Below are 14940 nucleotides of genomic sequence, written 5' to 3' on the forward strand. Positions count from 1 at the left end.
TGGTGCAGAATGACTTGAACAACAATAACCATTACAAATAAGATCATCAATTTTGGTTTGGGTCCTTCCTTCTCCCTATGCCTACAAATCTACAATACTTCTAATTGGTTATGTTGTCTATAAACAACTTTTTTCTATGGGAATCACGGTTGATCCCATTGCTCAGTAGGTACAACTTGATGGACTATATTGATAGTTCTCTACCTCATCCCAATGAATTTCTACATGTTATAGTTGGACAAGAGGTGACTAGGAAGCCAACTTTTGTTGAATTTAGAGGATGGATTAGCTCATCCTGAGTTGGATCCGTCCCTCATCAATAGAGACTGTACATAATAAAAAATTGTAGGACTCAACATGTCATATAGTGTTTGGAATGTACTAAAACGAACACATGTTGCACACTCAAGGTCACCTGTGCAACAGTTGAAATCCCAACTTCAAAGATTGAAAAAGGGGACAAATTTCATTACTATGTACTTCCATAGTGCCAAGAGCATCGCTCATCAACTGGCCATGACATTCATGATAGTTGATGATGATGATTTAATAATGCAAATTTTGGCCGATCTTCCCATGAACGAGTATAGAGCTCTAAGGATTATGTTGAACACTCTGTGAAGATCCTATAACTCTTGAGCAGCAGCAATTCTTGGTCAATTCTGTGTGTTTTGTGGGATTGTTGTAGTCTAATTGGTTCTATCGGAATGAAAGAAAGGGGCATTGTCATGTGGATTGGATAGGTTGGTTCCTTACCTAACGAAAATGAGCTTATTGGTAAGATTAGTGTGTGCTTGCCACTATGATGAGTCTATTTTGGCTGATTTTCTCCTCATAGATGATAAGCTGGCTTTATGCATAAATTCTCCCAATGGCAGTATTTGAAACCTATTGGTGGATTGCTTCTCTAGAAGTGGCTTCATATGAAGCAAGGATGGTCATGCCCTCTCTTAGTTCCATGCAAGAAAGCAACCATTCATTTCAAGTAGTTGTCCTAGTTTTAGGATGTTTGTACTAGAGTTTTCATGAGATTGCGTTGGTGTTCCATGTACTCATCACAAAGAATGCAATATATATATATATATATATATATATATATATATATATATATATATATATATAAAATATTTGCTACAGTCGATTGTATTTAAAATTAACTTCACAAACAACATTTGTCTTTATTTATTCTCACATATGATCTACATGTTTTTATTAGCAGAAACCAACTTTTGTATTTCTGGAATCCAACCTATATACAGGTTTTTCTGGCGATTCAAAAATCAATGGCTATGAATGCATCTACTTTTCCTGACTCATAAAAACATTTTTTCCTTTTATTGAAAGAACATGATCTAAGAGTTGATCCCTACTAAATTGAGCATGCTAAACACATCTATGAGGCTAGATTGAGACAAAACAACTTGCATCATGAGATGCTAACTTGATTATAGGTATAATCTATTGTTGCAAAGCTATATATACCCTTTCAAAAGTCTTTGATTGATCATGTGGATGTGAGTTGATGGTTTTCCTTGTGATATAATTTGAGTAGTTCATAGAGTGTAGTTTTTTGGTCGCATGATGGTTCCTCAGGTTCCATCCCTTTGTTTATCTTTTAGGCTTTGTTTGGGAACAAGAGATGAGAGCGGAGATGGTATTTAATGAGGACTTAATAAATACCACTTAGCCCCACAGGTGCTTGGGAGCCCCATTTTGGGCGAAGAGAATAGTGTTGGGACATATTCAACTACATTCTCACAAGGATGTTATTGACAACTTCAGCCTCATCTCTCTGTTTCTTCTCCACTCTCATCACCCCTCTCATCTCCTTCCCAACACTGACTCCCAAACATAGCCTTAGTTGCATCTTATGCAAAATTGTGAGCCTAAATACCTCCTACACTTCTCTTTTAAATGCTCTTGGCAACCAAGTTTTGATGTTATTCACTGGCTTCAAAATTTACATAGCTTCAATTCCATGTGAGATATTTGTTAATTTTTCTTGCAACAAAATAACTCCTCCCCTCTGTAAATGCTAAATCCAGTTTTGGCACTTTGCTAACAAAGTTGGGAATCTTGAGCGTCCATTTCTGAAAGAGTTTTTCCCTTGTTGAATCGAATCTTGTGGATGTCCTATATTAAGGTTCATTGATATTTATCTCTGGCATGTAGTTGGAGATTTGTACTACACCTAATATTACTTTTTTTTTCCTTTTTATTCAATTGAAGGATGGAGTTGTCCTACAACAAAAGGAAAAACATGATTGAACTAGTTGTTTTGCGTGGTTGTACTATATCAGCTGACTCCACCATTTCAATTTTTAGGGATAACATAGAAGCTGATACATGAGGTGGTGATATTGGATGTCCTGGCATGATGAGCATCAGAGTTTATGAATTGGATGGGATGTATGTGTTGGAATAATCGATAACCAAAAACATGATTTAGAAAAACTGAGATCCCAAGTAGGGATGGCAATGGACCGGGGGAAAGCGGGCCCCGCCCCGCCTCTCCCCGTTTGGACCGGGGATGAAGGGTATGAAACGAGGATGGTGGCGGGGATGAAGGTTAAAATCCATCCCCGTCCGGGGATGGAGGCAGGGATGGACGTGCACTTTTCCTCGCCCCGCCCTGTCCCCGCCACGATCCCTGCCTCATCCTCGCCCCAACCCCGCCCCGACCACTTTTCCCCGCAATATCCCCGCCCCGCCTCATCCCCGTTTGAACCGGGGATGGAGGACATGAAGCGAGGATGAAGGCGGGGGTGGAGGATAAAATCTTGAGGCGGGGCGGGGGTGGAGACCTTGTCCCCCACCCCGCCCCGACCACTTTTCCCCGCAATATCCCCGCCCTGCCCCGCCTCATCCCCGTTTGAACCGGGGATGGAGGACATGAAGCGGGGATGAAGGCGGGGGTGGAGGATAAAATCTTGAGGCGGGGCGGGGGTGGAGACCTTGTCCCCCACCCCGCCCTGCCCCACTGCCATCCCTAATCCCAAGCTTAGAGGCACATTCTTAAGATCGTTATCTTTAGAACTTTAATCACCCAACTTCAGAAAGGGTTTATGATGGTGGACTCGGCGCAGAAGTCGATCCACAATCCGAGCTTCAAATTGATCTCCACGCGCAGAAGCTAAAGTTATAACAGGTGAGTCTGGACTGGACTCAAACACTATGTGATTCAAATCAGTAGCACTCTGTGTCAACAGATGGGTTAAACATGAGAAAATTGCAAAATGTAAACACCCTTCCAACGGATCCAAGATCACAAAATTTGGATATGTGATGTTCACGTTACGATAAGTTCTATGGGATGAATGGACAGGACACCCAAGAACAGACCGATGACCAGTCTGACAGCTTGGAGAGGATTTTTGACCCCTCTAATGGCTGAGTTTGAAAAAATTTAGAACTGACAAATTCAACAAGATTCTATTGTCTTTCCAATGAATCAATATTTGTAAATTTTGGCGATGTCTACTAAAAGCTGTGACTAATTTATTCTACAGTATTTTCAGAAGCTCAATACTCAAAAAATTGATTTGGTGATTAATCATGTAGCAAATAAGCTAATTTTTGAGGTAATAGATGGATGATTCAACAAAGTATCAAAGCATGAAAGATATGCTTCAAGATATAACTAATCCAAAACTTCAACCAGATCAACAAACAATGCTCAAATGAACAAGTTATGATAAAAATATGAAACTTTATCAGAAACTTCAAATAACAGAGGTTAACTCAAACCACATGCAATAGAGAAACTTTTCTGGGGATTTTCAACACCAAACAAAATCAAATTGGGCAAATTACTAAACAGTAAAATTGAAGGGCCAAATGTTAGTTTTCCAACAAGCTATGGCTCACAAATTTTAATTTAGCAGATAAGAATATATGACTAAAATATGGAACACTAGCAGAGATGCAATAAACATGATAAAACTCTAGTCTTGTTCTAGGTATGTTGTTATAGGTAATAATTGGGTCCTAGTGTTGGAATCAACAAAAAGTACATTGAATCAGTATAAAACGGCCTCAAATCGATCAAGAAAGATCTTGAACCAGTTTGAGAACTGTTGAACCTATTTGAAACATGTACTAAAGTCTAAAATCCCCTAAAACTGAATGAGAAATCTCATGTTCTTTCTTAAATACAAGAAAATAGAATCTCCTCATGCAAGAACCAGTGAAAAATTATTTGGAAATGGTTAGAAAGGGTTCTAAACCGGTCCCCAAATGCACTGAACCAGTTTTGCAGTTTAAAAGGGGTAAACAATGCATGGATCCAGCTTTAGATTTGATTCAATCTAGTTCAGATCTAGATCAAGTTTCAATGGATCTAGGGCCAGATCTCAAGGATCCAGACTTGATTCATATCCAGACCCGTTCTAAAATATATATCGGGTTAGATCTCACGATTCAGACTTAATCTAGATCCAAACCCGATCCAATCAGATCTTATGATGCAATGCTACGGTGGACTCGGTACACACCGATCCACCAAACAGATCCAAACGCACACGGAAGCTGAAATGATGCAGAGTCCAAACAAAACTCTGGAAAACTGATTTTTGGGATATGTGTGCTCTGTTTCGACAGAAGAAATCCAAATGAAAGTTGTGCGCGATTCACACAGATTTCCAACGAATCAAAAAATACTAGATTCGGAGCAGAAACGACCGCTCCACGAACTCGACACCGAGACTGTTAAACAAGTCCAACACAGATTATCAAAATTCAGAGGTAGACTGTTTGAAGTGAATTTTGACCCCTCAAACGTTGAAGTTTACAAAAACTCACAACTGACGAAAGGAAGGTCAAATCCCAACCTTTCCAAAACACTAAAGATTGTAATTTTTGAAATTTTCTACAGTCCTCTACAAATTTTTGAATTTCAGAATGATATGAGTTATTTTTTCAGAAAATAAAATTCAAAGATTCGACAGTAGCAGAAAAGATCAATATTTTTGAGGCAACTAAGCAATGATTCAATCAAAACAAAAAACATGAAAGTTGTAGGTTTAGATTATAACTTTACACATAATCAAAAAATTTGAAATTTTATTTAGAGAATCTCTAGATAATCAAAAAATACCGAACACTATTAAGTTGGTTCTGAACCAAACTGGTGACAGTGGATGACTATCAGACCGAGACTTTGACAGACAGTTTCATGGGTCCAAATGAACGAATCTCAAAAACCTTTCAACTACAAAGTTGTAATAAATCTTCTTAGCTTTCCAGAAAACTAAAGAACACCAAAATCCGTTCAGAAATGAGTCCGGCACAGATGTTTTAGCAGAGACGTTTATGTTATCACGTAACATCGATTTGGTCCTTTTGAAAGAACCCGAGTTCATTCACACACATCAACAACCCGAAATAACTTAAGATCAAATGAGACAAGTTTTAACATAAAAAAATACTTCTAACATGCCTTCGCAACTCTTTAATGGTCTAATACAATTTAACAACATCAAATCATGAACAATCGCAACAAATACGAATAAAAGTAGCTAAAGAAATAAAACGAAGAACCGATAGAGATATCCGGGCTAAAATCGATAATGATCGTCATTGAAAAACAACCGACGCTACAAGAGAGATACGAACAGTAGGGATGGATGAGCAACCACCACAAACAAACTTAGAACAACCACCACGAATAGAACCTCTTCACAAGAGCACCTTCCACACAAAAACGACGTTCGATTTTTCTCACACCAATATAACTTTCTTTTTAGCACCAACCACACCAAAAACTTGATTTTTCTCACTCTAGAACCAGCCACACTTCCAATTTCGAAATTGAACAAGACCCCTCACCCCTTGGTCTACCTCCCTAGTTAAGGGCTTAGGTTGCTTGGGAAGAGCTACAATAAAGAAACCTTGACCTTCCCAAGTTTTGCACCAAAAATGAGTGTGCAAGCCTAGATTTTGTCAAATGCTAATAACTCCACCAATAGTCCATTTTTTACTTTGGGCTGGTCAACATGAATTCAAATGAGATCCAAGATGAACCACACTAAAGTGGTGTCACCTAGGACCCCCCTCATGAAGACGGATCAAGATCCGGATCCAAATAAGTTGTGAATTGGATCCTGCACCAACACCAAGAGAGAAGCGAATTTTCGAAAAAATAAAAATTGCCCTTGGACCCCATACACCCTCTAGTACCACAAAAAGATCCTACAGGGTATCAGAACTATCCAGATCCATAGAATCCGGCTCCTAAAAAAAAAAAAAAAATTACATGAAATAACTATTGATGAAGCAAAATTCAAAAATATGATTTTGTACTAGAATCAAAGCAATAAAAGGATCACGATGAGCATTGACTAACTGAGAGATCCACTAGGACCACAGATGTCCTGCAAGCGTGTGGATCGCTTTGGGTAGCGATGTTCGGAACGGGTCTGAATATTTAGATTGGAATTCAAATATGCTTCTGTTTCTGGATGCTCTTGGGTCAGATCCCATGGATCCTCATTCGGTTTGGATCTAGACTTGATCTAAAAACCCCATTGAAACTGGATTCCAGCGACTCTGCTGATCGGCATAGTGCACCAATACCTACACACAATGGTAGCATGAAGTGTGGGCCCATAACCCAATGTTGACAAAAAACAGTTAGAAAACACAATCTGTTGAAAGCCTCTATCGTCGGTCCGATCAATTCTTTCATGGACATGGATGATCAACGTTCTCCTCAGACGCCTTCGTTGAGTTCAGGCCATTAGTTTGAAAGGTGAACATGACCCTTGAACATAATGAAAGACTTGGTTGCTCCCATCCAGCTAACATGAATCTCTTTATATAGTAGGAAAGGAGTGAGGGTTATATACAGCATGTGAACCATTCTCATTCCCAAGGTGAATGTGGCCTTCAACAGCCTTCCTCACTCTTATTTTGTTTTTTGGTGTGCCCGGTGTCAAACTAGGTCACATCCTGTTGGACCCAATCCAACAAAACTCGTTTCATTATGAAGTCAAGACGTGTACAAATCTCCCGGATCCCCCGGTTTTCAAATCGTGATTCGGAGCTATCCAGACTTTCTACTTCCCCTAACATTCCCTTCATCTCTCTCTCTCTCTCAAGTCTCAACCTTCTTCCTTCCATTGCCTCTTCTGCTAAAGTTGAAACGAGGGGATGGCTGATTCTTCCAAACCCGAAATCTTCGAGCTGAGCAACGGCACCCTCCACATGAAAGTCTCAAACTGGGGAGCCACCATCACATCCCTCCTTGTGCCCGATTCTGAAGGTTCCTCTCTCTCTCTCATCTAATTCTCTCTCTCTCTCTCTCTCATTTATTTTGTTGGTTTTTTCAGGCAATCTGGCCGACGTAGTTCTTGGATTTGATTCCCTGGTGCCTTATATTGTAAGACCTCTCGTCAATATCCCGTCTGTCTCCTTTTTCCATACATGGAATTTAATGCTTCATCTGTCTAAGATCTATATTAGTTTGCCATTGTCCTCATTTCCGTGCTATTGGTCAAGTTTTGTCTCGTGTCATAATGCTGCATAGAAAGATCAGGGGATTCTTCTTACATGTGATGTGAGTCAAATTTAAGAAGTTTTTTGATGCACCCACTTGTTCAAGAAATGGACAAGCTGGAATATTTTATTATTTTCCACAGTGCAATTCATCTGCTTGTTCCATTTATCTAGATAAGTAGGTTCATCCATACCCATGTTGGTGTTGAGAGAGATGGGGGTGATCTGATCCTTAGGTGTAACACGAGACTGCACGCATTCGATTTGTATCAATTTGGTTGACCTTGATTATCTTTCGATCTCTCATGTTTCTGTTTATGGTACCGTTCTTTTGGGAAATTACTTTATTAGAATGGATCTTCACCTTACTTCGGTTGCATTGTGGGAAGAGTCGCAAATCGAATCAAGGATGGAAAGTTTACCCTCGACGGGAAGGAGTACACTCTGCCCATCAACAATCCTCCAAACAGTCTTCACGGTAATTATTTTTGCAACTGAACCTGACTGCTTACCCTTGCTCTTTTATCGTTTACCGCGGGGCAGTCATTGGTGCTGGTGATTATCTTTTTTTAGAAAATGATTGGCAAGTGATTCTTGTTCACCAAATGTGTATTTGTGTCATCTGTTTTTGCTATCTTGATAATCGTTATTGGGGATGCTTCATCTTTAAGGAAATGCCGTTATGTACGTCCTGCTTTCTTCATGAGGAATCCCTCCCCCCCGCCCCATCCCCCACATTCATCCATGATGGAGTGATGTCTGCACGCCAAAGTCAATGCCAAATTTGTTCTGTTTCTGGATAAAACTGCAGAAGTTAATAGTTACTGCTGTCAACTTGTTGACGAGTTTTATTTACATTTGTTTGATGTAATGCAATAACACAATGAGTCTTTGAAGCCATCACTAGAAAAAAATGTTGGAAAACCAGAAAGCAAACCGATTATTCTTTCATGCCAACCATGGGTTTATCACAGTGCAATCAATTTACTGAGATGTTTTCTGGTGATTTGTTTGAAATTAGGGATTTGCTGTTATGAGCGTTGGTGTTATAACTTCTTCGGAATTTTCAGATAAATCAGTGTCAAACATCAAGTTGAACATGAAAACGTTTAGACCATCCCGAAACATTTTAGTCTGCTTATTGTTCTGAGAATACATATGAAATTGCCTGATATGCATGCCAAAAGTTGTACAGATTCCAAGCCTCTTGTTTTGTATTTTTCTTTAATTCTTTACCAGTCAAGTTTGTGTTCCTTGTTTTTTATCTGGTTTGTAAGGAGGACAAAAAGGTTTTGATAAAGTAGTGTGGAAGATGGTGGAACACAAATCGGTTGATGACCCATCCATTACATTCATGTATCATAGTCATGATGGTGAACAAGGTAATTTCCTATGCCAGCTAGTCGCTGCATTTGTGTCTAACTTAGTTCCATATCGTTAAGATTCTCTTGGTGATGAGAAACGAAGTTTTGGTTGAAATTCATAATATTGGGTCATGATGAATCCACAGGTTACCCAGGAGATCTCATTGTAACTGCAAAATACTCACTTATTGGAAAGACAACACTAAGGCTAGATATGGAAGCGGTTCCACAAAACAAAGCCACTCCAGTCAATTTGGCTCAGCACACTTATTGGAACTTAACTGGTCATAACTTGGGAGACATTTTGGGACACTATGTTCAGATACGGGCATCTCATATAACTCCAGTTGATGAGTATACCATCCCCAAAGGGGATATCATGCCTGTTGAAGGTTCCCCTTTTGACCTCAGGGAGGAGAAAAAGGTCGGGAGCACAATCGATCTGGTTCCTGGTGGTTATGATGTCAATTATGTGCTTGACTGCAGTGAAGAGAAGTCTGGCTTGAAGCATGCTGCTAAGGTCAAAGATCCTTCAAGTTCAAGGGTCCTCAACATATGGACAAATGCTCCTGGTGTTCAGTTCTACACTGGGAACTATGTTAATGGTGTTGTTGGTAAGGGCGGTGCTGTTTATGGAAAGCATGCTGGGCTATGCCTAGAGACTCAAGGTTTTCCAAATGCCATAAACCAGCCAAACTTCCCTTCTGTTGTGGTCAAACCTGGAGAGAAATACCACCACACTATGTTGTTTGAGTTTTCAGTGGACCAGCAGCAATAGGTGCTAGAAGTCAACGGTTTGATAAACTAGCCACCTTTGTTATCAATTATACTTTATTCCTTGTGTTGGTTGTTTTTTGTTTTTTTCTCTCCTTTGCTTCCATGATACTACTTTACAGTAGCGTTTGTCTAGTCTAGACTCTAGATGCTACTGTAAATAAGTTAAAGAAATCTTATATTGAACATTAGCAACAATCCTATTGGCAAGTTCTTTCTAGGCTAACTGTGAATGAGCATTAAAGACTGTTGGTCAGTCTCCTGAAAGGCAATTGCTGGATTGACCTTATATGTTCTTTGTTTAATGTCAATGGAAGCATGAGAAAATTGTTCTCCATGCCTGCATGAGTCTCAAAATGCAATGGAAAGGGACATGGGAGAAAGAGAAAGGACTTTGTCTGGACAAATTTTCCGAAATAATTGAATAAGATGCCATGTTCTTCTCATTGGTATCTCATAAAATGTTAGTTATGGTGCAACTGCATATTTTATTGGTCTGAAATATGCAAGCATCAACTTCTCTTAAACCCAGCTTTAGTACTCTGTACCCACTTTGTCAATGTTTGTTTGTTTTTTCACCCTAATTTTCTGTTTTTGAGCAGTCAAATGCCTCTTCATTGCAGACTCTCATAGAGGTGGTCTTGAATCTCTGACTCTTCTTTTCCCATATGGATTGACTGATTTTGTTCATTTTGAAGACTTACTCCATTTCTTTATTTTAGATTTAAGCTTTTCAAATTGCACATCCATTGGGCATCCACCAATTGTCTGGTTGTAAGTCTCACCAGTTACCGCATTATTAGCATCCTAGTGAGTGATCCATGCAAGATCTATAGGATTATTCAAGAAGAAAAGTGAATGATGAGAGGAAGCCTTAGTCTAGCCTATGCACGAGCAGAAAGGAGGCCATGCTGAAGTCTTAATCATCCAGAATCCCATCCAAAATTGATACTTTCTCCATCTGCATTCTTTTCCAGGTAAAATCTGTTCCTTACGATCTGTTGAACCGCATTATTAGCATCCTAGTGAGTGATCCATACAAGATCTATAGGATTATTCAAGAAGAAAAGTGAATAATGAGAGGAAGCCTTAGTCTAGCCTATGCACGAGCAGAAAGGAGGCCATGCTGAAGTCCTAAATCATTCAGAATCCCATCCAAAATTGATACTTTCTCCATCTGCATTCTTTTCCAGGTAAAATCTGTTAAGATCTGATGAACCATTTCTGTTTGTAACATCATTAAATTCCTCTGCTTATATTGTTGGGATAAACCTGCTGCACCAACTTTTTCATCTCTACCATATGCCAATGTATTGGGAGCCCCAAGGAGGGTCTGCTTTGCTTTGAGAAAATATCATCATGGTCCACCATGTTTCTTTGTGGGTACAAAAAGAATTCTTAGTTTTCCATAAAAAAAGTTGATGGCCACAATATACATGTGTGTGTGCATGCACACGTTCGGAGCTGGCAATTTCCAAAACTACCTGGGGTTGCTAACATGTTCTCCAGATATTTATATACTCCTGACGGAATTGGAAAAAATGTGGTGGTTCCACACATTGTCACCGACCATGAGCATTTTTGCGATTTTATAAAGTGAACACATTAAAAAGGCATTGTGATTTCCAAAGTACAGTTGGTGTATCATTTATAAAAGTTGTAACATTGCCCATGATAGTGGCAATTAATTCATAAAGCACAAAGTCATTTTCTGATGTGTTAAGGTTTGTGAATGTGTTAATATCCATGGAGGCCCACCCATGTTAACAACTTGTGCATGCACATACTACATATTTGCGTTGCTTCTTGTCACTATGTATGAGTATACCAATCCCATTTTTGTGAAAGAAAAGGAGTGCTTGCATTCCTCTGTGCTTCTTCATTTCCTCTTGCTTGGCGATAGACAAGGTTTAGGACAGTTACCTTCATCTAGAAAATATTTGAGGTTTCTTTTAGTAACAACTGAGAGGTCTGCCAAAGTGTTTGGCTTATCCTTCCAAAAATTGTGCAATGTAACCAACTTCCACAAACAATTGAAACCTCACATTTTCGATCTTGCCTTCCCATCTGGCTTCAACCCTAAATGGGGAAAGGAAATCAATTGCTTCAACAGAACAGACTTATTTTCCTTTTCCCTTGAGGTTCAATGTACCTCTGAATGAGGGCAAGCAGACATATACTACACTTTTCTCCACCATACAGTGCAATGAATGACTAGCATGCATCAATCTCTTCCTAGGATTGATGCACTACTAGATAGCCAATTATTTCTATCTTTTCAGTAGCCTTATGAATGCACAGAATCTAAGAAAAATGCTAGGAAACATTTGTTCATCTTCCACTTCAACATGGTCTTTTGTCTGAAACAACATCACAGAAGGAATCCTGAATCTCCGTCCAGTTCTTACTACTTGTGGTTTCAGCATATGCAACTATTTCCTGCAGAGAGAGTCTCTGTTCTCTCATCCTTCTAGGTGCCAAGATTACAAAAGAGATTGTAGCCAGCTGTGTGTGTCATGGACTTCCATGATGTAAGGGCACAACGCTTTGAAGTGCTAGAAAGTGAACCTGTGGCTTTTTCCGATCCTTTAAAGCATTAGTCTTTGCATGTAATTTGTGCCGGGGTTGCAATGAACTGTGGAGAATGCTCATATATGAGAAACTCTCTTTGCCATACTAGGAATTGTTGGAACTGCGCTATTGGATTTAGAAGAATGTGGCTGTGTGCTACCATTCTGCCCCCTATGCTGATCCAGCTTTAATTCTCTTGTTGCTTCTAAGCACTTTATATGAAAACTAGTTTGTTTAGAAAACTGTGCACCAATCTGGCCTGGTTATCTTTGAGGTACCTTGGTTGGGATCCAATTTCATCCTTTTGTAGCTAGCCGTATGCTGAGTGTTGTTGGCTGTGAAAATGTCCAAATCTGTTCTAACAGTACCATCGTGTTTTTTCATAATCTTCAAAAAGCCTGTGCTTTGTGTACAATCAATTCCTTAAACTCGAGTGACAATTGAAGAGAGACTTTTTCCTTGGTTTGACGCCCCTACTGAATCTACACGGACAGCCTAGCAAGATGCTTCTGCAAGAGAATCCACTGAATGTCCTGTACATATGGAAGATGTACAATATGTAATGACATTGTGTAACTTGGTGAACAAGAGAAGGAAATTTGAATTTCAGCTTTTCTTGATGGAGTACATAACAAAGTAGGTAAAAATCTAATTTAGGGTCTTATCGAACCATATAGAAACCTTATTGACAAACTTAGTTATTTCCCAAGTTTCATCTCTGGAAAAGTATTTTGGGTTCTTAAGCTACTGTTAATCTGTCATGGTTGGTGTATGTATTGCTAAAAGTTCTTGTGATATATTTCTTCCCTTGCAGATTTTGAAGGGTTTATCCTAATTGGCATGTCATAAACATCATAGTTGGAATACTTAATAGGTTATTTGATCTCTCTTTTATGTTGAGAGCTTTGAAGACCAGATCAAACTAACCATAGGTGTGGCTGGAAAACAAGCCAAGCCACTCGTGGCTCAGCTGATGTTCAGCTCGTAAAGAACTTGTTCAAACTCGTAAAAGAGGCTCAGCAAGCTAAACATTAACAATAGGTACTCGGCTTGGCTTGACTCGTATGAGCTTGTTAAGTAGTAAAAAATATATTTTAAATATATGTTACATCATATAATACATGTAGAATATATGATTGAACTATTTCGTTTGCACAAAATAGGTTTAGCTGTAAATAGAGTTAGTTTTAGCTCTGAAACAATGCATTCTTTTGTAATCCTGCTTCATCCAGCTCTAAAACAATGTAATTTTTATAAACAGGCCAGCACAAACTTGGGTCGTTTAACTTAGGCTCATTATGATTTCAAAATCAGCTTGCCAGAAGAACATCAAACTCCGGCTTGTTTAGCAGCCTTAACCGTAGGTAGCTCAACGCCTATCATCTTGAAAACTTCTATTTCTGTTAAGTGTTCACTTTTGAATTTAGCACCTAATAACTGTAGGTATATTATTGCATATGCCAATGGAATCTTTGTGCATCTTAGGCGTTTTATATATTTTTGTGCTGTTTGTTTCCTTTTGACTAGAACACTTTGTTAGGTATTTCCTTACCAACCATGGCTTTACTGGAAAACAATAACTGGACAATATAATGTGGGTTGGGGGACAGATGGTATTAGAACATAGATATCTCGTTTTAAAGTAATCCACGGGACACATTGATTTTCTTATATGGAGCTTAAATTTTATTTTAGCTTGATTTCTCTAGGAAATGTTGGAGATGAGGAATGATGTTACCTTGTATATCCTTTGAAAATCATTAATTACATTTGCCAAGTCGGAACCATCTGTGTGTGAATGTGGGTGTTTGACATATAGGAAGTTAAAAGATGAATTTCTGTGATGTTGGGCTTAATGCTGGTGGTTAGGAGTGAGGCTGAGGTTACCGAGGTGCACAATTCAATATGCTCTTTGATTGCCTTTAATATGTGCACCCAATTTGAATTCTTAATTTTGTTGAGGCTTTGTGGCAATGGCATTGGGGCATGCATGTTGGAATTTCTCTACAATAGGTGGGACCAAAAGCTTGGAGGTGTGCAATACTGGTATTTTCTTAAAAGCGACAGTGTTCACACTGAGGTAAACCCAAGTCCAGTAGGGTGGACACAACCTCGCTTTAGGGATACAACCAAGCATGTACCTCACGTGTAATATCAGCTACTCGTATAACTGAGAAGACTCGCCACCATAACATGGTTAGCTTGAACAACTTCAAGAAAAATCACAGAGAAAGAGAGTGAGAGAAAGAGAGAGCATAAAGAACATTTGTTGATAGAATGACCCGAGGCAGTTGGGGTTTATATAGACCCCAGTAGAATGATCTAGATGATCGTTTGCATGGGCCTATAAAGGCCAAACAGGTGGCATGCACCCATTTAAGGCTTAAACTACTTTTCAAAATGATAAAAAATGACCTTTGATTGCTCTAGTCAACCACCAAATAGTTTGAAAAAATAAAAGCTTTTAAAGAGGTTTTATAAGGTACAAAATTGACTAAAATTAAGTGACAAAAAGATTGGTCAAAGTCAAACAAAAACTAAGACCAAGATCGAGTCGAGCTGAATCTAAGTCCAAAGTCAAGTTCAAAGTCCAAAGTTCAATTGATAAGTCTCGTAAGGGCCTTACCCTCTAAGTTAACTCTATACATTTTAAATCCAATGTGTTTTTGAAAAATGTTCAATGTGAGACTAAACATATTTCATAAAATAGACTTTTTTTTCAAAATCTATTTCCTAA

At 38.9% G+C, this 14940-nt stretch overlaps 1 protein-coding gene across 1 annotated transcript; it reads left to right on the plus strand.

Moving 5' to 3' along the window:
• The first annotated feature begins 7064 nt into the window (after window positions 1–7064).
• On the plus strand, window positions 7065–9850 carry LOC149845978 (Galactose mutarotase-like superfamily protein). The gene is made up of 5 exons (XM_089997812.1): window positions 7065–7261; window positions 7329–7378; window positions 7846–7972; window positions 8772–8876; window positions 9005–9850. The coding sequence occupies exons 1-5, from the start codon at window positions 7150–7152 to the stop codon at window positions 9634–9636; spliced, it is 1026 nt and encodes a 341-aa protein (XP_089853938.1). The 5' UTR covers window positions 7065–7149; the 3' UTR covers window positions 9637–9850.
• The last annotated feature ends 5090 nt before the right edge of the window (window positions 9851–14940 follow it).

The sequence above is a fragment of the Nuphar pumila genome, chromosome 2, assembly GCF_984573655.1.
Source record: "Nuphar pumila chromosome 2, dmNupPumi1.hap1.1, whole genome shotgun sequence".
NCBI lineage: Eukaryota > Viridiplantae > Streptophyta > Magnoliopsida > Nymphaeales > Nymphaeaceae > Nuphar > Nuphar pumila.

Bases quoted from the DNA above. Each gene is read 5' to 3' on its own strand.
- LOC149845978 (XM_089997812.1), top strand. From the start codon at position 7,150: ATGGCTGATTCTTCCAAACCCGAAATCTTCGAGCTGAGCAACGGCACC. The intron at 7,379-7,845 runs GTAAGACCTCTC...TTACTTTATTAG, and splicing joins ATTCCCTGGTGCCTTATATT to AATGGATCTTCACCTTACTT. The intron at 8,877-9,004 runs GTAATTTCCTAT...ATGAATCCACAG, and splicing joins TAGTCATGATGGTGAACAAG to GTTACCCAGGAGATCTCATT.